We start from the raw sequence: 23,943 nt of genomic DNA on the forward strand, positions 1-23,943 counted from the left end.
AGGTTTCGAGTTACGAGAGGTGAGGAGAGGGGGTGGACGCGTTGTAACCGACTCGGTGAAGCGTACAAAAAACTTCGAGTTATAAATAGAGATAAGAAAGTGAGACACGTGCGATGCTTTGATTCTTTTCCACGGCAAAACGAATGAGAATTATTGTCGAGTGTAGAAAGTATGAGAATACGATAAATTATATTAAACGCGACGCCGTAGAGCACTAACGACACCACAGGGATGCCAACGTCGTAGCGCGAAATAATTATTGCATTTGGCGTAAAATTATTTTAACACTTGTAAATATGTATATTAAAAACGTTAATACCTATACGATGATATAACCAATGCATCGAAACTACAAGTTGCCCTTTGAATTATTTCGAATATTCGTTAGCACGTAAATTCATTTTCGACGAATAAAACGATACGAAAAAATCAAGTCGTTTACGAATATCCCAAGATGCTTTAATAACGTCCACAAATTAATAGACGCATCTAGATAATCGCCCGTTATTTGATTCGACACTTCCGGTACTCGTACACACGGAATTCACTTTCCAATAAAAAAAGTGCGAGAAACTCGGAGCACGAATATAATTTCGTCTTCATACGCGCGTTTATGCGAAGGGACTGAGACGATTACGGAAAATTTAGGCTAGGTTTCGAGAGGTTTGGAGAGGGGGGTGGACGCGTCGCGACCGGCTCGGTGAAGCGTACAAAAAACTTCGAGATATAAATAGAGATAAGAAAGCGAGACACGTGCGATGCTTTAATTCTTTTTCACGGCAAAACGAATGAAAATTATTGTCTAGCGCAGAAAGTATGAGAACACGATAAATTTAAAAATGACGCGACGTTATTTAGTCCACTACTTACACTTCAGGGCTGCCAACACGACAGCGCGAAATTATTTCGACACTTATAAATATATTAAAAAATATTTATCTATAATCGATATATCGAAATTATAAGCTACCACTCGAATCAATATTTTTAATACTCATTAACATATAAAATTACTTTTCGACAGGTGAAGAGACACACGGCGATATATGATAAATTATTATTAAATGATGACAAATATGTTTCATTTGTAAATATAAATATATATCGAAAGAGTTAATCTCGATTATATTGGAATCGATGTCGAGGAGCGATTATTTCGTTCGACTTTTCTTAGAAGTGAGGCGCTCGCATCTTTTCCTGGATGAAACCTCGACTATACGTTTCCTCTCTATGTACATCTATATCTATATTCAATCAGTCTAAAATTTCCGTTATCATGTCGATCTTCTCACATTAACATTAGAACAAAGGACGAATTACGATCTTTCCAAGTTTCTCTTTTTATCTATCGAAGATGAAATGCATTATAAATTAATGTCGAGGATCCAAAGACCAATGACGAACAATTGTTTGACAGGTACGTTTATTCATCCGTGCATAATAATTAACGCATTTTTTTAGATATTCATAAGTGACATAATTTGTTCGTACTTCTCGCGTCATTTTATCCATAAAAAAGTGAATTTTGCAGAGTATTTAAAATCGGGTAACTTGTAGTTTTGATGCAACAACTATACAATAATCGATTAATACATTTTTGAATATATTTATAGGTGCCGAAATAATATCTCACCAAATACAATAATTTCAGGCTGTCATGGTGGCACATCTGAGAGGTAAATAGTGCTCTAAATGGCATCGCGTTACAAAATAAATTTATTGTATTCTCATATATTCTAAGCTCGACAATAATTCTCATTCGTTTTGCTGTGAAAAAGGATTGAGATTTTCGAAAGCATCGCTCGAGCCTCGCATTCCTATCTCTGTTTATGTCTGGAAGTTTTTTGTGCGCTTCACCGAGCCGGTCGCAACGCGTCCACCCCCCTCTCCCCACCTCTCGTAACCTAGCCTAAATTTTCCGTAATCGTCTCTCGTCTCAGTCCTTTCACATAAACGCGCGTATGAAGACGAATTATATTTTCGCTCCATGTTTCTCGGGTTTTTTATTCGTCTAAAATGAATTCCGTGTGTACGAGTACCGGAAGTGTCGAATCGAATAACGGGCGATTATCTAGATGCGTCTACTAACTTGTGAACGTTATTAAAGCATCTTGCGATATTCGTGAACGACTTGATTTTTTCGTATCGTTTTATTCGTCGAAAATGAATTTACGTGCTAACGAATATTCGAAATAATTTTAGGGGCAGCTTATAATTACGATGCATTGATTATACAATCGCAAATTAACGTTTTTTCATATATTTACAAGTGCTAAATTAATTTTCCGCAAGATACAATAATTATTTCGCGCTACGACGTTGGCATCCCTGTGGTGTAGTTAAGTGCTCTACGGCGTCGCGTTTAATATAATTTATCGTATTCTCATACTTTCTACAATCGACAATAATTCTTATTCGTTTTGCCCTGAAAAAGAATTAAAGCATCGCACGTGTCTCACTTTCTTATCTCTGTTTATGTCTGGAAGTTTTTTGTGCGCTTCACCGAGCCGTTCGCGACGCGTCTTGCCCCCTCTCCTCACCTCTTGAAACTCGATACCTAGCCTAAATTTTCCGTAATCGTCTCAGTCCCTTCGCATAAACGCGCGTACGAAGACGAATTATATTCGCGCTCCGAGTTTCTCGCATTTTTTTTTATTGGAAAGTGAATTCCGTGTGTACGAGTACCGGAAGTGTCGAATCGAATAACGGGCGATTATTTAGATGCGTCTATTAACTTGTGAACGTTATTAAAGCATCTTGCGATATTCGTAAACGACTTAATTTTTTCGTATCTTTTTACTCGTCGAAAATGAATTTACGTGCTAACGATTCGAAATAATACAAGGGGCAGTTTATAGTTTCGATGCATTGGTTATATCATAGAGGTATTCACGTTTTTAATATACATATTTATAAGTATTAAAATAATTTTACGCCAAATGCAATAATTATTTCGCGCTATGAAGTTGGCACCCCTGTGGTGTAGTTCGTGCTCTGCGACGGCGTCGTGTTTAACATAATTTATCGTATTCTCATACTTTCTACACTAAATAATACTCATTCGTTTTGCCGTGAAAAAGAATCGAAGCATCGCACGTGTCTCCCTTTCTTATCTCTGTTTATGTTTCGAAGTTTTTTGTACGCTTCACCGAGCCGTTCGGGACGCGTCTTGTTCCCTCTCCTCACCTCTCGAAACTCGATACCTAGCCTAAATTTTCCGTAATCGTCTCAGTCCCTTCGCATAAACGCGCGTATGAAGACGAATTATATTTTCGCTCCATGTTTCTCGAGTTTTTTTTTCGTCTAAAGTGAATTCCGTGTGTGTACGTATATCGGGAGTGTCGACTTGAACTACGGGTGATTATCTAGGTGCGTCTCTTAATCTGTGAACGTGATTAAAACATCTTTCCATATTCGTAAACGATATAATTTTGTCATATCTTTGTACCGTTGAAAATTAATTTCACGTGTAATCGAGTATTCGGAATAGTTCTGGGGACAACTTATATATATAGTTTCGATGCATTATACCATGATAGATTAACGTTTTCTAATTAATATTTATAAGTCGAAATAATTTTCCGCCAAATACAATAATAATTTCGTGCTGTCGTGGTGGCGCACCTGACAGGTAGTTAGTGCTCTAAATGGCGTCGCGGTTCAAATTTAATATTTATTGTATTTTCATATTTTCTACACTCGACAATAATTCTCGTTCGTATTGCCGTGAAAAAGGATCGAATTTTATAAAATCGTTGCTCGAGCCTCGCTTTTTTATCTCTGTTTATGTTTCAAAGTTTTTTGTGCGCTTCTCGCGAGCCGTTGACGATGCCCCCCCCCCCCTCCCTCTCCTCATCCATCGTCTCAGTCCCTTCACATAGACGCGAGTATGAAGACGAGTTATATGCGCGCTCGGCATTTCTCGCGTTTTTTTTTTCTTCGAAAGTGAATTTCGTGTGCATACAAGTTTCGAGACTGTCGAATCGAACAACAAGCGGAGAATTTTATTATCCGAGTACGTATATTGATGCATGCGTCGATATTTGTAAACGACATGATTTCTTCGTTCTTTTTGCATCTGTTTCTAACCTAATTTTTCCGTAACCGTTACGTTTATATTATGTGTGCGAGCTTGAATTACTTTTTCCGTGTTTCTCGTGTCTTTATGTTCGTCACAAGTATATTCTGTGCGAAAACGAGAGTATCGGGAGTTCCGATTCTAATCACGGGAAATCGTTTCATTGTCAGTACATTAACGGTTTCGCGTAGTTACGATTATAACGAATCCTTCGATGTTCATATAACCGGTGTCGATATAATCTGTCGTGTCATTACATATGACAAATTTCGGAACGCGAGTGAATTACTGTATTAGTAAATTAATGAGAAATGTATTAGTGTGGAAAATTGTGCAATAGATTGTCTCATCGTTTGTCTCTCCTTGCAAAGGAAGCAACCGGAACCGGAAGTGGAAGGGATCTCTCTCGGTAATCAGATGCAGACAGGAGCGAGATGTGCAATAAACGCATCGGTTGGTGAGTAAAATTTATTATTAATTATAAAATTTATTATTATTAATTATTATTAAATTTATAATTGTCACACACGCACAATTTATTTCTAATTTATGAAAACAATGATATAAAAAAATCTAATTATCTTTCGATCAATGATTTATAATCTGATGCATAATCTGATGCATAATTATTTATAATTATGTCCGACTATTAATTTTGATTTCTGTTATTCATTATTGATGAGTATTAATGACTTTGTAATTATATCGTCGAGCGCATTAACTTTACTACTTTATTAACATTCTAACTAGATTATTAATCTCTCTAATTACATTTACAATTAATTTAACTCTGATCACTCTATATCCTTAAGATATATTCTTCACGTATATATCTTTGACGCGCGTCATTCTTACAGATGATAAAAATTAGCGAATATTTAACTTTAGCAAAATCAACAACATGCATTTCGTTTCGAAAAAGACGCGAGAAAGAAACAGTGAAATTAATGCGCTTTTAAAGCTTAAATTACATCGACGCGCGAACAAAAGGCATTAAGTGTATTTGCATGGCGGATACGCATGCATAAATACATTTGCATATTTACGATATATTTACATTCGCGTGCGCGCACGCGTGACAGATTCAGTTATCGCGCCCGGTATCCGCAAGCCGCGATAATGTCGCTATCGATGTCGCGTATATGTAGATACAGAGCGGAATTTAAAAAAGCCGGAATGTATATAAAGATCATAATACGCGCGCTGTACGCGATTTATCCGCGACGATGACGACGAGCAAAGGTGCTTTTCAGGAGAGACGAACGTTAATGATTGCGTAACAGCCGGTGTTTCTCGGTGCCTCTTACGCAACGGCAAAAATTATGCAATGTTTCAGCGAAAAGTCTGCGTTCGCGAAGACGCACTTAACGCGCGCACATCGCGTACGTGCGATTATTGTAAGAGGAATAACACACGTAGTTGTGTCTCGTTCCAATCACTTTAATGTTCGCTTGTTTGCATCTACAAAGAAGCACAGCGCAGATTTAAATTTGTTAGTCCTGAGCTACTAATAAGAGATTTTTCAATCTCTCTTTTCCACGCGTCTTCAATATGAAATAATAAATTTCAAATATATATAGTTAGAAATATTTTAATTGAAAATTATTTTTTTAGACCAAGTATTTGTCCTTTAGTGCCGTAAGGCTTTTATACGTCAGATATTTTGCATAATTTATATTTTTTAAAACTCGGGTTTTAAAATATATTTCTCTGTCCCCTAATGTATTTGGGATGTATGAAGTTGGTTGTTTTTTTTCCCACTTTTTCCCACTTTTACGTCGGGCCAGAAATTTGTCTATGTCCCGCTGAATAAAAATTTTTTAACAGTTCTGATAATCAGGCTTGGAGCATTAATAGTTATTGATAGAACTAGAAAAAACGTGGAAACCGCATGGTTCTATTTATTATAGTTTCCGAGATATCGATTTTTTTCACTTTTTCCCACTTTTACGTCGGGAAAAAGTGAAAAAAAATCGATATCTCGGAAAATATAATAAATAGAGCCATGCGGTTTCCACGATTTTACTTATTCTATCAATAACTATTAATGCTCCAAGCCTGATTATCGAAACTGTTAAAAAATTTTTATTTATCGAAACATAAATTTTTCGACTTGACATACGTCGAAAAATTTCTTACCATTATCGTTAACAATAGTCTTTTCATGAGACACGCAAGAACAACGGTTGCAACATATTAAACGCGCGAGAAACATCAAATGGTACCAACCTCAAGTTTGCAAAATTATCTATGCATACATTTAAGCGTGCGATAATCGTCAAGTGATACCAACCTCAAGTTCGCAACATTAACTATGCAAAACATACGAGAAACGTCAAGTGTTACCAATCTCAAGTTTGAAAAAATGTATATTGTAATGTAAATGTAACTTTAATATAAATATGTATTATATAAATACTAAGAATATTTTAATATAAATATTAAATGACGTTAACATTCTCATTTTACGTTAATGTAACATTTAGGCTAATATTACATTTGTCGTACGACGTACGACAAACTTTTCAAGCGCACTGATTGGCTGCAACTTCTGAAGTCTCTATTTCGTAGCCAATCAATGAGCTTGAAAAGTTTGTCGTACGACAAATGTAATATTGGCCTTATTCGTCGTCGAGCGTTACAAGTGTCAGCATCCGAAACGAAAGGAGCATGGGGAAGCATCGAGGTATCATCGTCAATAAGTTAATTAACGTAAATGATTTCACGCGCATTTTGTTCGCCGTGTTTGTGACGTATGCTAATCTTCTCGTGCAAATCTATTTCAGTCGGAATATAGCAACAAGTCGGCGGGAGTATGTTAAGAAAAGAGGCGCAATGAAAATGCCCTTGTGCAGCTGTAATTTAATGGAGAATCGCTATCTACGTGAGTTTATAATCGGGGAAACGTTCGGCATTAAGCGAGCTGCGAAATATAATACGAAATATAATACGAAATATAATATAATACGACGGGACGAGACGTGAAATTTGATACCACGTTCGAGACGCGCAGCACGCCAAGACGGCGCTTGTGCATCCCCTCCATTACGTGACGTGGCGTGACGTAGCGTCGACGTGTTGCGCGTGTCGAAACTCGAAACTCGACACGCGCAACAGGCTCAGGCTCATTCCAGGAAAATATTAGGCAATTCCCTTTCTATTGATATATATATTCTAAGGTCGGGAGTGCCGAATAAGTCTACGAGCGTATTCATCGATTATTTTTTCAATATATCAGTATGTAAGTCTATAACCGGGGGGAACGTTCGACGAAAGCATAAGCGCCGGCGCTTGCGCATCCCCTCCATTACGTGACGTGGCATGACGTAACGTGGCGTGTTGCGCGTTTCGAAACTGGTAACAGTCTGTAACGGTCAACGGTCAGTACGCCATGAAAAGTGAAAAGTCGCGACCGCGAGTGAAATAACGACAATATAGATCACGTTCCGTCAAAACGCTGTTCGTCGAGACTTTATTTATGACACATTGTTTATTCGCGAATGCAATCGTGTGTCGGGAGTGTCGAATAAGTACGAGCGATGATACGTTAATCAAATAGACTTTTCGACATCGACAGATCGATCGCATTTCGTTGTTGATCACGTCTATTGAATGATTCGTTTACAGATATGCACATTCTGTGTGACTGAATGATTATTCGCGAGTGATTGAATGCATCGAAGAAAATGGAGGAACATCGAGAAGCATCGAGAGGTAATGGATTACTATGGAGTACGAGACAAAGGACAGCGTTTTTTTCATCTTCTTTTTCTTCATCGATTTTTGGTGAGTACATCTATCTATCATCTCTGTTCTGTGATCTCTGATTTATGATTTCTAATCTTTCGTCTCTCGTCCTATATTAAACTGGCTCTTCAGATTTTGACAAAAATTATATTATTTACTTAATTCGTGTGCGAAGTTGGCGTCTTATTTTATTTTTTAATTCATATTTTAATTTATAATTTAATAACATAATTTTTTTCTGGCCCATGTTCTCTGATCTATGATTTCTAATCTTTGCTCTCTGGTCCCATATTAAGTCGCTTTTTCCCCATTTCGAAAAAATTATATTACTTAATTAATACGTGTGTGTGTGTGCGTGTGTGTGTGTGTGTGTGTGTGTGTGTGTGTGTGTGTGTGTGTGTGTGTGTGTGTGTGTGTGTGTGTGTGTGTGTGTGAAGCTGGTGTCGGAACATAGAAATTTTTCGACTTGACATACGTATTTTTTTTTCTTTTGATTATCGAATAGTTTAACGAGACATAGTAAAATAATCGAGAAGTTTTTAATAATAATAAATTAATAAAATTTTAATAATAATAAAGTTTTTTAACAATGTGTTATGAAAAATGATTAATTTATCAAGCAGAGTTGTTAAAAATAAATAAAAAATTCGAAATACAAAATTTTTGTTTATCGACGTATTTATATACATCTAGCTATACAGTTATTCTAAATATTTTTTTTAGTTAAAGTTTATTTTTATATAATTCTGTCCATTTATATTATAGATTTTAGATAAATTGTTCATTCTCTTCACAGTAAAATAAAATTAAATATTTCCGAGTAAACCCAAGCAAGTCGAAATATCTTTTATAAACTATGTTGTATAGCAATTATTCCGTTAATTTGGTTTCTAGTTTTAACCTTAAATAATCATTATCAAGTTACATGTTAAAATAACTATTAAATTTTCCTTTCTCGACGGTTTTATTCCTATATCGTTGTGTTGTCAGACAACTTTTTTATTCTTTTTTTTTTGTTCCGCCTGCGGCCAAAGATAATAATTAGCTTCCAGCTAAAATAAAGTCCGCGCGTTTCTTCGGAAAGTCTTCGGACCGTCGTCGAAGCCCGAGCATTACGACATTACCGTGGTGTGTGCAGGCTTATTCCGCTAATCTTGCGTAGGCACGCATGTTGCTCGTGCTTGTCGGAAACGCGACATCGTCGACGTAGCTCGTCACGGAACAAGAAGGCCTTACGTGGTTGCATGCGCGCTCGCACATATATACACACACACGCACATTGAGAGCTCGAAAGCGCACACATGTACACACATCACGCATACACGATGCACGAGGCGTAAGCCGCGACGATATCGTACCTCGAATTAAACCCGTTAAAGTGCGTCGTGATATTGTACGATCGGCACAATTTCGTCTCTGCGACGAGTATCGTCACGCTAAATTTCGACAATTTTCGCGAAGGACGATGAGCGTCATTAGACCTCTCTCGCTGCTTAACCGCGCTTTTTTTTATCGCTCATAATACGCGTACACTTGACATATTATCATAGCCCTGGACGGCTATCGATTACATTCATATATGACAATAATGTGCCTTGCATGTGCATTTTATTATAAGATAATGACAAGTTCTCTTTTTCTACCTATATTTTCTTGACACGTTTTTTTTTTAACGATATTTTGTCGAAAGCGCGAGCGAGCAGCAACGAGTAGGATGATGATTTGAATAAAATTTTAAATTATTCATGTGTGATGTGAAAAAATGTGTGACTGGGATTTCGATATTTTTTGTTCGCGAGAGAGATTTTATTCCGCATTATTGTAAAAAAAGCAGCAGCTCTAATAAAAACAGATATTGTTGATGTACTTTTTCAGTCAGTCGTGTAGTATCTTTGTCGAGTGTGAGGAAATTTTGAGAACGATTTTTAGAGCGGAAATCGATCGTGCACGCTCATCCGTTTTTACATGGCAAAAGTATATATGTACATAGATAGCACGAGCTTGTTGGTTGCGTTTCGCACGTTTACACATACTGCGAAACAATGGCAAGACAGCGCGGAATAGCTGACTGGGCCATTGTTACAGCTGTAACTGCGATTAGCATTTAATCCCATTTTCGGTAGACATACGGGAGGAGAGGGGGGGGGGAGAGACGCGAATTCCGCAATTGTGCCCCGGAGTTTTCCACAGGAGCATCGTGAGAGAAGCAGCTGCAGAAGCAGAAGGAATGCGCATTCGCGGAATATAACGTCCGCCGTGGTATTTTGAGTCTTGCCTGCAGGCACTTTCAGAGGTTTAATCGTACAATTTTCGAATATCTCGGTGGACGCTACTAGCCGTTGGCTATCATCGGTTAGATCTATATTATATTGTTGTGCACGTCGCCTTCGATGCAGTTAAATTATCAAAAAGAAGGGTCAAATATATACCATAATCTATCTTACAATTAGATAACATCTTACCTGAAAAATCATTTTTTATTTATTTATTTTTTTTTTTTGTAACTTGCAAGTCGATGTTGTTATTGAAAACCTATTAATTCATTAAAAGTAGTACATAATTTTGAGTTTAAAATGTAAAATTTAATATTTTTGACCTTGCTATATATTAAATAATTTTTAACACTGTGAAGAAACTGATTGTTGCACTATACACAAAATAATTTCGTTTACATCTTTTTCCAATATTTTTGACTGATCTCTGATATTATTATAAAATAAAATAAAAAGATAGTGCTGTAAAAGTTTCAGATTTTTTTAGTACGTGTACAACTTGTATAAAAATTGCTATTTATACAATAATAATATAAATTCCAATTATGTAATAATGTACGAAAAATGTTTTATTTGAAAAGAATAAAATTAGCGATTCTGAATCTTAAAATATTACATTTTACACATATGGATAGCTTCACAAATCGTATAAAAAAATATTAGGATATTCAGACACATAATTGAGACTCTGTTGTGGATACGAGGCTTTCTGAGTCTGGCGGCATTAATGGCGAGGCCACTTCGGGCAGAGATAGAATCTCCGCTACCTTTCGCTCTCCCGCCCACCTTTAGTAATGTGCGTGACTGCGAATGGGCTCACGCACGCACGCACGAAATCGCGGAACTCCAAGTCGAAGTTAACGTCAGAAATCCCTCACACACGCCAGGTCTACTCTTATAATATAAAGCTGCAGCAGGATCGTGATCGTTTGATCCTTCCTCGCTGAGGAGCGGTTTCGCGCGATTTATTTAGAATCCGCGATGAAAATAAAATACACGCGCGCGTGATTTGTCATAACTGAAGCGGCGGCGTATAACGTAAACTCGCGCATATATACACACATACACGGCGCGGTGCGGCGTGAGGTATTAATTATGTCATGATTCCTATATTCCTCTTGCCCGCGGCACGCAATTAGAACGTTGCGCAAGCTTTGCGCTCACGCTTGTTGCGCAACGCGAAACGCAGCAAAGTGCTCTCGGATTCTCGCGCGCGAGACGAAACGACTTGGGCGGCATCGAAATTTCGTGGACCATCGCATCGTATTGGCGGAAGATATTATACGGTGAAGACCTAGTCTAGCTAAGCGGTCAATTAAGTTTGATCCGATTTGCGTTTCTCGCGCGGAGATCGATCGATCGCTCGCTTGCTCAGTCGACGAAGTCATTAGCGTTGGATTTAATCTGGCGTTCAATTTTCTGACGACAATGTAAAAATGCTATAGAGACAGATAGATAGATGACTTTAATTATCTCGGGAATAGGCGTGCATATAATGTAGTAGCACTATCAAAAATATCATAATGATATCTAGAATTAGTAGCAAATACGTGCGATAATATTTTTTAGTTTTTTAATAATATATTTTTGATATACAAAAGCCAATAATTTTTTTTTTTTTTTTTTACTGTATTTTATCAACTTTGAAGAAATCTATAACTTATATAGTATACTCTTAAAAATGTGAAAGGTATTATACATAAAAATAATACAATGTTCGACATTTTATAAAAATGTTTTGCTTGTATAATAATATCTAATTTCTCGATGTAATAATAATTATTTTTTTACGATTTCATCAATTAACATAGTATTTTATCTCTTATTATTATTTTATTTTTCGCAAGATTGTAAACAAGTTCTATAGGAGAATACCGACTGCATTCATAGGAGCCGCGATATAGCACGGCCGAGCAACAGTAGTCATTAAAACAGGTGACCGTGAAGTAATCACGCGATGTCATCGAACTCTACGATTATTCTGAGATAAACCGACGGATTTCATGCGTCTCGAGAAGGGTACAAATTGACGCAACTTACCTTATGGGCCACGGTTTTATATTTAAGAAACTAATGACTTCCTTGCAGAGCAGAATAGCTCGCTCTCTCTTTTTTGTGAGACATCTCGAATCTCGAAAATTTGTGTGTGTGAAGCTGACGTTTCATTTCGTGGAAACTCATAAATAATTAAGAGGTTTGGCTTTTTTTTCAATAGTTCTAGAGTTCTTAATAGTTTGAACAAATAATTTTGGTCATTAAAGCAACGAAAATGCCTTAGTACAAACTGAAACGCCAACTTTACACAGTGTCTCACGGCATTTTCTTTATCAGTAATTATCAGGATTAAAAAGATTTATACATAGTTCTACATAACTTCTAAGAAGACTTCTGCCTTTTAAAAGCAAAAAAATATTAATTTAGCTGAAATAAAGACAACCGGATCTTTATATATTAGATATCGAGGTAAAACGCCAGATTTTTCGAGAATTATACTTATTCTAAATATATCTTTTCGAACGAATCTTCTTCGAGTTTTAATTAGTTATTAATATTAAGTCATGTGTGTATAGTATTGCGCGTGCTTTTAGACTGAAGTTGCCGATGTTATATGTATAATAAGATTGCTCTAATATATGTCTGTATTTTATTTGTTACAGGCAGCATTACAGACTGCGAGATTCTCGAGTGCCGAACGAATTGTTGCTTCGCGCGATAATAGTTTTCGCATCGTTTTTTTTCTCATTGCAAGTGCAATGTACGCGAAATACGCGTGTGTCTCACGCGTCGCGTCGGGAGTGCCGTGTAAAGTTTCGCGAGTGTCGCGAGTGTCGCGAGTGCTACAAAGGACCAAGAGAGGAGGAGGAGGCCCGGGGAGGCATCGGGCAACAGCGGGGCAACTGTGAGGTATGCAAAATAAAATAAAAAGTTAAAATAAAAAAAAAAAATAAAAATTTATATATATATATATACACACACACATGTATAAACATAATTTGAATATTTTTTGTTTTCAGATCAATGTACAACTCTGCTATTGCACGTCTTTGGTGAGTGAGAAATTATTTAATTTATAATATTTCTCTATAGCGATTATAGGGGTATGTGTGAAGCGTCTCATTATTTATTTTATATATACGAAGATAACGAAAATAATTTACAACACAGATATATATTTATGTAATGTATCCGTCATTTTTCCATTTTATTATTGATCATCGGGAAGATCAAAATATTTGGATAATATTCTGAAACGCGAACGATCGCACGCAAATCCGTGTAATAAATAATAGATATAATAATAATGATAAGAACAATTTATTTTTAAATAACGTTGAGAAAGGCGGTATTATAACGATAGCGCGCGCGGGAAAAGCGTTCGCTCACGAGGACTTGATTTACGTGGGATCGGAGTCATGCGGGTACCAAAGCCCGCCGCGGTTGCCGAGGAACCCGTACACCATCGTCGTGTAAACACGTACCGTGAGCTTAGGTGTAATGCACACGTCGTCCAGAAATACACGCACCGGCTACGTGCTCTTCTCTTAGGACAGGTCCGCTCGAGAGAATCGCGAGAGATTTTACGACGGGCGCTCTTCTTACGCGCAAACTTACTTTCAGCCGGCGCGTTCTATAAAACGTTATCATTCGCGTATATCCCTCACACGCACATGGCTCTTGCGCCGCGTTTCTGCATCGTGGCTAATTGCAACGTTATTTAACGACGTGCTTAAATTAAGGGCGAAATTCATTCGGAAATCATACGATTTTCCTCGCCTTGATCATTCCTGCTGCGTATTAGAAATACTTACTTCAATTTAATCGGCACTTTTATTCATCATTGATATTTCGCAATATGGATATTGTTTGTGAGAATCGATAAAAAATCTATTTTGCAAAGTATTAAAAAATTCTGAAATAAATTCAAGCTAATAGTAATTTAAAAAATTAAATATATATCATAAAAATAGAAAAATATGCTATTTACTTGAAATATACTATGGAATTGACTTGTTTTATTCATATATCGATATTTTTATTCCTTACTATGTATATAGCTCAGCTAAGTACCAATGTCAATACGATACAGAGTATCTGCCGCAAAGTATCAATACTTGAATAGTTGGTAAGCAAGTACGCCGTGTGTTTCTTTCCCTCGCATATCGTGACTATATGTGAACGTACATTAATACACCCGGGCATATATGCGTTCGATCAACCGCGCTCGTCGTCGAGGCCAGATGCACGGAGATAGAGGAATTATAGAGATTTTATAATATTGAGATCAAGACAATCGTCACCTTGTGTTCATTTTCAAAGGTACTTTTAGATCCCTATAACGTAGATAATGCCGCGGCATTAATTTGTATATAGCAAAGTTGAAAAGTTTTACCCTATGTATACAATGCAAATCTTCCCAAGGTACACAAAGTTGCAATGGTTTAATTACTGTTATAAAAATTACAAATTTCATTTATCGTACAAATGTCGTTTAACGCGGATGCAAACTCGAAGATTATTTCACGCGACTCGCAAATTATGGCACGTAATCTAAAATCGCGCTCGTCGCAGATTGCGTCCAATCGGTCGCGGATCTAGATTTGTCTCGACAGATTTTTCCGTGCGTAACTCTCTGCAATTCCGAGTCGCGCAATTCCGAGCGCGGTGCCACGCAGCAGTCACGCATTATACCGCATCTCGGCCACCCTCGCGACCGTCATTATCTCGAAAATCGAGAAAGAGTGAGAGAAAGAGAGACAGAGAGGAGAACTCTTATGGCAAGCGCGAAAGTTAGTCTGCCGCCGGGATAATGACAGTCCGACAGACGGACAGTGCTCTGGTGACTGTGAAGCCACGGCGTGGTTATTAAACTTATTCTACGCGGCGTGGGGTGAGCGTAGAAGCAACATACAGATTATATATTTCTCCGGTGCTATACACGGTCGTGATATCCGAGAATTAGTCAACGAAATACCTCTAATTACTTGGCGCACACAGCGACGGCGGCGAAGCGCTTTCTATTATACATTTAATGGCGACATCGCGCTTTGGAAGCGCAAATAGAAATGTTGATCCACTCGTTTATATATGTATATATATATATATATATCTCTATGAACGCCGCCGTACACTCGATGAATATATAGATTTAAAGGTCGCAAGGAGATTTACATCGGCACATTACTTGTGAAGAGCAGTTGATCACTTTTAGCAAAAGAATATTCTATTTCCATACACTGAGAGAATTTTCTCTTAGAATTTACCCTCAAAATCATGGTAATCGTAAGACAATATGGTATGGAAAGAATTTTATGAGAATTTCTCTGATTAATATTTATCACAATCAAAATAATAATATCTGTCACAATAAAATATAAAACATGTTTCATTAATATATTTTACTAAACTGCATACTGCATGGTAAAATTAAACATATTTTATATTTTATTGTAATAGATATTATTATTTTTATCTTACTAAGAGAAAATTCTCTCTATATATTTCGAAAGAGAAAAAATATGCTAATAATATGCTTACCTAAAGACGCGATTAACTTTATCAAGAAAATGCATAATTATTCTATATAAATTAAATATTTTTCGATTTCGATAATTAAAAGATATAGAGAGAAAGAATACATATAATTTTTATAAAAATTATTTTGCATAAATACAACCTTGTAAAAATAAAAAAGAAAGTTTCCTTTTCATCGAGAGCAAATCTAAAATCTCGGGAAATCTTGTATATCAAAGTTTACGATTAAACCTTATCGACACTTTATATATCTCTTAATATAAAAAGAAAAGGAAAATAAAAAACAACTAGTTTAAATTCCAGTAAAAATATGAAACTGTCGAACTAAATGTTTCATCGATCGGGAAAAGTCACTAATCTTTAAAACAGATGTAAAATTTACAGATTTAACCCGCGATTTTTCTCCGCGCGACCCTTCAATTGTCGAACGATCGCGGGATCACCGACGATGATGGAATATGCTCTCGCTCTCACGATCTTTCGTTCTCTCGCGAAGCGTTTACTCCCGGCCGGGAAAAACTCATGTTATTAAGCCGCGGCACAAAAGTCCTCCGCGTCCCTCTCGTCCTTCTTCCTCTGCCCCCTCCCTTTTTCTCAGCCGACCAGCCTCCGCCGTGTCCACGGCGAAGCTCGCTAGATTAGTTCATTATCCGGCACGGCGTGTCTTCTGTTTTTGCGCGCCGTGAAAATAGATTTGTTGCAAGATCGCGGTTGCTGCGTTTCTTCTTGCGTATGCGCGAGCGCGTATGTAAAAGAGAATTTACACGCTCCGTTCTTGATGATCGTGAACCGGATGAACCGTCCGCGCGTCCAGTAGAGGCATGAGCGAGTTTTTCTTTTATCAACAATAAACAACGATGAATTTAGAGAACTTTGGGGACTCTTCCGCAAAACGTAACATTTTTCAGATATATTAATACAAAAAATGAGAAATTGTACGAGACACATTGGATCTTCAAACGTAAAGTCGGGTAATTTTAAAGCATGCATTCTCAGGGCATAATATCGATAAAGAGATTAAATTAAGTAAATTATAAATGAAGTAAATTACGATATTTAGGAGGGAGAAAGAGATAGATAGAGAGAGAGAGAGCGCAAAACGTTTTTAGGGGATACCCTTCTCGCTACCCTCATACCTATGGTGCCGTTGCTTTGTACAACCATGTCGAATTCGATTCGGGACCACGGCGTTACCACCCCGCGCGATCTACACACCGGGGGCCATTATGCACCGACGAAACTGACACCGGCTCTACCGGTGTTAAATTGTAACACGGTTATCAGGCAGAACGTTCGACGTGGCCCGCGTGCATTCCCACGAGGAGGGGGGAACGATTGCCGAGAGAGAGAGAGAAAGAGCGGCAATGCCGGAGTGTGGCGGCATTTTTGTCGGCCGCGTATCATTATCGATTCACTTTTATCCACGGCGAGCAGCGACCGCGTATATATATATGTATATATATAGTGGTGCGCTCGCGCGCGGGTGTACGTCGCTCTTTACACGAACAGGAAGTCCGAGGCTATTACACGGTACGGCACGGATAAAGCGGGCCTCACGTATCTCGCCGGCTCTTTAAAGCGTATAAAATATCGCGCGCGTCCGCCGATACAGCGCGCCTACTATCCGCGATTAGAGCTATTTTTGCGATAATACGTCTCGTAATGGGATCTCATCAAGAGGGAGAAAAAGAGGGAGAAAAAGAGTCGCGACGCCCCGTATTTCGCAGAAATTACGCGCACTCTTAACGAGGTAGCGTAACATTATAATGATACGTTTAACCGCATTAGGTGATCGTAACTCACAGTGTCCATAAGTGGGAGCTGTATCGCAAATGCGTCGTACTCAAGCGATCAATTTTATCAGTTTATTAATATTTGCATTGTATAACTGGGGGAAAATATTTTGTCAGATTAATTATTGGATTAATTCAAACAATTTTAAAATTATTAATATCTTTATGCATTTTTTTTAACTATACAATATGAAAGGTCTATAGCTCAAAGAATTTACAGACGAAGTAAAACATACAGTAATCAATATTTTACATTATACTATGCCTCTGAAATGTTTGAAATTGCCGCTGTTTATATACAGCTAACATTATCGGACCGCTAACTCGCATCCGCGCGTTGTTTCATACACAAAATTACATTAACCGATATTAACTAACTCACCGGTGGAAGGAAAGCAAATCCCTTTCTTTCAAGACGATAATCGCCGGACACGGAGCGGCTGTTATTTAATTCGAAACGATTTTACGAGAAGCAGGAAGGCAGGGAAGGAGGAGGGATAAAATGACGCTGCGAAAATGACAGTAATTAACATTGACGCAGAGATATATCTGTCGATCTTCAGATTGGAAATTGCCGACTTTATCTGGTTAGCTAGAAGGATTCTCGATAACAAAAAATTACTCATTAAAGTTAATTTTGCGTTGAATATGTAACGCGTGATTACGAAATGTTAGATCTTTACAAGCCAATTGCAAAAAGCTCACCGCAAGTTTTACAAGCGGCGTTTGATGTTAATCTCGAATGGGCGAACAGTTTTATGCACGCGGCACTCTCGTTCTTATAGACTTCTTCGATGGAAGCTTTACGTGCGACAGCTGTTGAAAGATCGTTACTACTATTGCTTGAGAGAGAGAGAGAGAGAGAGAGAAAGAGAGAAGGGGAGGGAAAGCTCAGAAAGGAAAATGAGAGCAATCGCTACGGCGATGTATCTATTTGCGACGCTAAGTATGCCTCTTGTCCTTGATTAATTCAAAGCGGGAGATAGATGTGAGTGGCGTGGTTGAGAAGAACGAGAGGTGAGAGAAAGTGGCGTAAAAAGATGGGATACACATATACCTATATAACATTGCATCGTATTATGAGAGTGCTTGCTTTCTTAAGTTTCTAAAAAAAAATTTTTTTTTTGATAAATCTTACAATTAATAAAAAAAATATATATTTTTAACATGGCTTTTACAAAATATTTTCATTAAGATTTTTCAATAAATAATTTTTTTAGAAACTTTTAAGATAGAAAAGCAATTTTATATTATATATACATATATATTTTTTATTCTATTATTATTAAATAATAATTTTGAATATAGTAGTTAAAAAAATGTAAATATAAGCGCTTTCTTTTAAAGAATAATAAAATAAAGAGAAAATCGATGTGCAATTACACACATCATGATACTGCTACCCACATATATTATTGGTATTGCATGATATAACAGAAATAAGTAAGGCTAATCTAGCGGTACCATCTAATTTAGATTTCCCAGACTCGAGTCTGCAAAGTCAAAGATCAAGTAGTGTAGAACTACAAAAAGAGCGACACGAGAGAAGAGAAGATCGAGTTTAAACCTTTTAGCTGAATGCACGCCTACTTTGCCTCTGATTAATTTCGTGCGAATGCATGAGTAACAATCCGACCTTACTACTTGTCAGTCAACCGCAATGGTAGTCAGCCTGTCTAATAGACATATAGTATACGCGAGAAATGTGTAAGACATACTTATGATCTTAACACGCTATTTGTAAGCAAGTATCGAATCATTAATTAAATTCTCGGATGAGTTTTAATGAATTAAATTTTGATTCCATTGTCCGAAAGATATTTACATGTAATTCTTTAATTTTTTTAAAAATTAATTAAATGCAAAAATTATACATACGATATTGAAGAGAGGAAAACATTGTTTCTCATGTATGTTGCAATGACACATTTTACTGTACACGAATATGTACTTTTTCTCGAGAATGGTCATCTCTCTATTACTCTCATAACTTTCATGTCGAGAGGAAACGAATAAACGGCGAGGGGAGGGCACGTGCAGATATATACGCGGCGCGTTTAAAGCCTCTACTTTACCGTTGATTAATTTCGCGCGAGCGCGTGAGTAACAGGGCGGCAAGTTACAACCCGTTCGACAAGCCGAAGCCGGCCGTCAGCCGGCCTCTCTGTATATACAACGGGATGACTTATCTTTAGTTCCTCGCGCTTTCTTCCCGTCGGCGAGATTCTCTCTTTCTCTCCTCCTCTTCCTTTCATAGCGCCGACTTTTCGCGCATCCCCTGTTCGAGTAACATGCATTTAACGCAAATTTAAAATGCGTACGTAAAAGCGCGCCTCTACTCGTAGCAATGTGTTTATTTTTTTCTCTTATATCATCATATATTTATACAAATAATAATGCGAGATCTTTAAAACATTCTATATTCTTATTTATGCTTGAATGATTACCGAGATAGAAAAAATGGCACATTTTGTTTTGAAATAATAAGATATATATTTGCTTTATTGAAACATTTTTTAACTTTTTCACCGTTAGTCCTCGAGTCTAAATTTTTCTTTTACTTTTGAGATCTCAATGTTCAATCTAACAACTATTTTCATACATTATAGTCAGATCATCTTGTATTTTGAAACTATATTTAATTTTTTGTTGAAAGCTTTTTTTAAGTGAGGAACTGTTTCTTTACTGCCTATTTGAGAAAATACGAGTCCAAAATACAATTTCTAAATAAATAAAAATCAAAATTTTCCAGAATAAATATGAAAAAATAGAGATTTAAAATGGGAGCGAAATTTAATCTCGGAAATCTTTTTTGATCAAGTATTTTGCGAAAATTTTGTATGTGGGATGAAACAAAAGTATATGATTAACTCAATTTTCTCATATTTGCATCCTAGGACATTTTCGTAATCACACATATTTGTCATCAGATTAAATGTTACACATCATTCTAGAAAATTACAAAAGATTATGATCAAAAAATGCGGCTGGCTCATAGTCATCCCCCACGTCTCGAAAGCGCAAATACGCCTCTTCGTTGCACTTTATCCATCTCTTTTATTCTCTATTCGCTTTATTCCACTTCGTCGGAAGTTGTTTTATTTGCGTTCTTCTTTCTATCGCGAACAAAGTTGATTGATCGCCAACGCGATTATCATTCTAAAAACGACGCACTACGTTGGAACCGAGTCAAGAAAATATGCTAAATTGGCGCGCCATTGTGGAAAAAAGTATGAGCGGGTTTTTCAAAATTACACTCTCGTTATACTCGATGCACATGCGGGCGTGTTAATCATGCATGGCGCGTTTAATTTCGATTGCAACGCACAATACTATAATAGCTTTTGATCAAAATTCATGAGGGATAAATAATTGGGCCGTATAGCCGATAATTAAACCCTGTATTCATAAAGAACCTTTCACGTTATAGATATCTTATTCTATTATCGATGCATTTAATACTATGGATAGACAGATGCATTAACATCTTTCCAATCTGTGTTTTCAAAAAAATTTGACAATTAATTTGATGAATGTTTTTTTTAGTGAAAAATTTTAAATCCAGAACTTTATCTCTTCTCTCTTTCATTCACTCTAAATCTAAATTTTTATTTATATATCAATTAAAAAAATTAATTAAAAATAATTTTTTTTACTCATTAAAACTTACAGATTTTATATTACGGCAAAAATTATGGAAAAGACTAAATTTCCTGTCACTTTCGAGGTACTAGCAAAATTATGCAAAATAATAAAGGTTGATTATAGTGCTGTATATAGACGACAATATATGTATAAATAATTGAAGTATATAGATGGCTGATAATTTTATATTCTCGCATCAGTCCTTGCACAATAGCGTATCCATTTCCATTTGTATTCGAAAAATAATTTTTATAGATCAGTATTTTAACTCCTAATCGCGGGCTTCTCTTTATGTTAGCATAACGTGCAGAAGCGGCCTTTAACCTTTTGGACCGGAGTTTAACCGCTGCGTCTTGCGAACAAATGGCAATGGTATAATGCAAATTGCGACTGTAAAAGCAAACCTACGCGTTCTTATGTCTGAAACGATCGTTGTACGTGTCTACAAAATGCGTAAAGATATTGATCGATAACGAAATTGTGCATTTCGAGTCAAAATTTTCTCCTACTTTCGATCTTCATGTTTAATTTAACACATCCATATTAGTTTTATTTCTCAATAGAATTCTTATGTAAATAAAATCTATCAAAATCCTCCATAAACATGAAAAAATAGAGATTGAAAATAAAAGCAAAATTTCGACTTGAATTACCAAATCACGCGTTGATTTTTTATAACGTCTGCTATTTTTAATGATCAAAAGAAAGATAGATATTACATTAACATTAATGAGAATTGGAAGTAGAATATAGATCGGGACAATTATTTTTCATCGATGAAAATTGTAAGAATTATAAAATCAATGAAAATTTAATGACAATGGAGCTATTTATTATTGACGTCATATATTCAAGTTCTGTCGCCGAAAAGAAGAGAAAGAGAGAGAGAGAGAGAGAGAAACAGTTGCCAATTATATGGCACGTTTAGCAAATAACAATGAGATATAATATGGCGATTTGTTTTGCTCGATAGTGCTTTGCACAGGCGACGACGGTGTTACGTCACATTTCGCGCTCTCTCAGAGCGCTGTACATGCATAGTCCTCAACAGAGCGGAAGATCCGCCGCGTGGGAACTCGCGGCATGCGACCCGCTTACACCTTGTAAAAGGTTAAACGGGCTCTTTAACGCACACCCAGAAGAGACCTGCTAGAGACCTTTCTATAGTCGGGAAAGCACGTCGCGCGGCCGTCGTCGTTATCAAACAGTCGTGTCCGCGGCTTCGATCGATTCGCGCGATATCTCGTTTCCTCTCTTCTGCCCTTTTTTAAAGGGAAGAGATGCCATTCCCGAACGTAATGTGCGCAGTTTCATCGAACGCACAGTCCATTGCGACGCGATATAAATGCGAATTTCACTGTGCATATCGAATATATACGCTTGTCTTAAGGGCGAAGATACCGCTGAATTTTTCGACGACGAAATTACAAATAATAAAAATTGATATCGATTCGATATGATTGTTTTTTTTTATATTGTCGCTTGTTATTCAATTAGAAGTCAATTAGAGTTCTCTATGCAAAGTAAAGTTTCAAATTTTCTCAGCCGCTTACCAGCTGACAAAATGATGACTTTAATCGCGTGGCGGATCATCGAAGGATCATGCGTGCGCAAAATTGCAATGGCGCCGCAACGGCGATTTTCGCAGAGTATCGTGACACAGAATTATGGAATTCGAGAGACTGCGGATGCGTCCGCGGAATGCGGCAACACGCGGCTCTGCTTCTACCAGCGGCAATCACGTTCTCCCGTCGATCCGCTCGAAAGTTCATACCGGCGATATACTAATGACGTGGGAAATACGCCGGCAAGAAGCCAATACTTATCTCTCGGCTTGGCGTTTTCTCGCTTCTCGCGTTTCGTGCGCTCTTGCGTATGATAGATAGATGTAGGCCTATAGGCATATGACCCTGTCTCAAAATATTGCGCAACTCATCATCGTATCTTTACGCATCGACAGGTCACCCTCGTTCGCAAAGTAACGTCTTAGCAATGCAAAATTTAATATTTCTCAAATAAATGAAATAATTATGTTTGAAATTTATAATCAATTTTTAATAATAACACAATTTTTTTTTTCTAAAAATAAGATTTTATATAGCATTTATATGTGCATGTATACATAGAATGATCGTTCAAACACGAACGATAAGTTTTACAAGTTCAAATATTCACACGCGACAGAAACGAAAACGGTCGGCTATCGTCGTTACCATGTTGGCAAAACGTAAAAAATTCGATGAAATGTACAGAGACGACGAAAATTTTAGAGTCTCGAGGTCCAAGGCCCATACTCTCTCGCCGAAAAGATTTTCCGCTTCGCGTACATCGTACATCAAGATATACGCTCGCCGAAGGTTCTCATGAAGGTCCGCCATGTGTTTTTACGCCACACGTATTCGCTTACGCCGGCTTCTTCGGTATTATCCTTCACGGCGAGCTTTTGCACCATGACTGGAAATTTCGACCGACGTTTTACGACGGTGTTTTCCTTCTCGCCCGCTGGGAGGTAAAGTTTTCCGGAATACCTATAACGCGGAACGCGCACACGTCTCGGAGAAGAGTCCGGAAAGGGGCGTAAAATGGGAACGCGGTTTCGTGGAGCGTCGCGGGGATAAAGGGGGGAAGGGATGGATAGGATGCGGGAGGAGAGCGGGTAGTTTAAGGGCGAGCCGAGGGCGTTAGGGTAGGTTGCGGCACATGCCGGAATTCGGTCACTATTTTAATATCGATCCGCCCTCTACGCTTTTCCCCTCGCCTCTAACCACTCGTACCTCTCTTACGCTCTCTTGGTACATAGGGCACACACGCACGTACATAATCACACACATACACACGTACACACGTACATGAAGCTCGCACGTGCGCGTCGAGG

At 37.4% G+C, this 23,943-nt stretch overlaps 2 protein-coding genes across 3 annotated transcripts in view; one reads left to right on the forward strand and one right to left on the reverse strand.

Annotated features, from left to right (window-relative positions):
• The window catches only part of Mamo (zinc finger protein 628-like), a 250,285-nt gene that overhangs the window by 86,760 nt on the left and 139,582 nt on the right, over positions 1 to 23,943 (reverse strand). The window lies entirely within an intron of this gene.
• The window catches only part of LOC145943944 (uncharacterized), a 119,486-nt gene continuing 97,525 nt past the window's right edge, over positions 1,983 to 23,943 (forward strand). The window contains exons 1-5 of the mRNA XM_083051864.1: positions 1,983 to 2,885; positions 4,450 to 4,535; positions 7,706 to 7,864; positions 12,756 to 13,002; positions 13,113 to 13,145. Of these exons, the coding sequence (XP_082907990.1) occupies positions 7,806 to 7,864; positions 12,756 to 13,002; positions 13,113 to 13,145 (339 nt within the window). The 5' untranslated portion in view covers positions 1,983 to 2,885; positions 4,450 to 4,535; positions 7,706 to 7,805. The remainder of the gene's footprint in view (positions 2,886 to 4,449; positions 4,536 to 7,705; positions 7,865 to 12,755; positions 13,003 to 13,112; positions 13,146 to 23,943) is intronic.

This window comes from Prenolepis imparis, unplaced genomic scaffold (assembly GCF_030444845.1).
Source record: "Prenolepis imparis isolate NDT839.2.m4 unplaced genomic scaffold, iyPreImpa1.0 SCAF_12, whole genome shotgun sequence".
Classification (NCBI taxonomy): domain Eukaryota; kingdom Metazoa; phylum Arthropoda; class Insecta; order Hymenoptera; family Formicidae; genus Prenolepis; species Prenolepis imparis.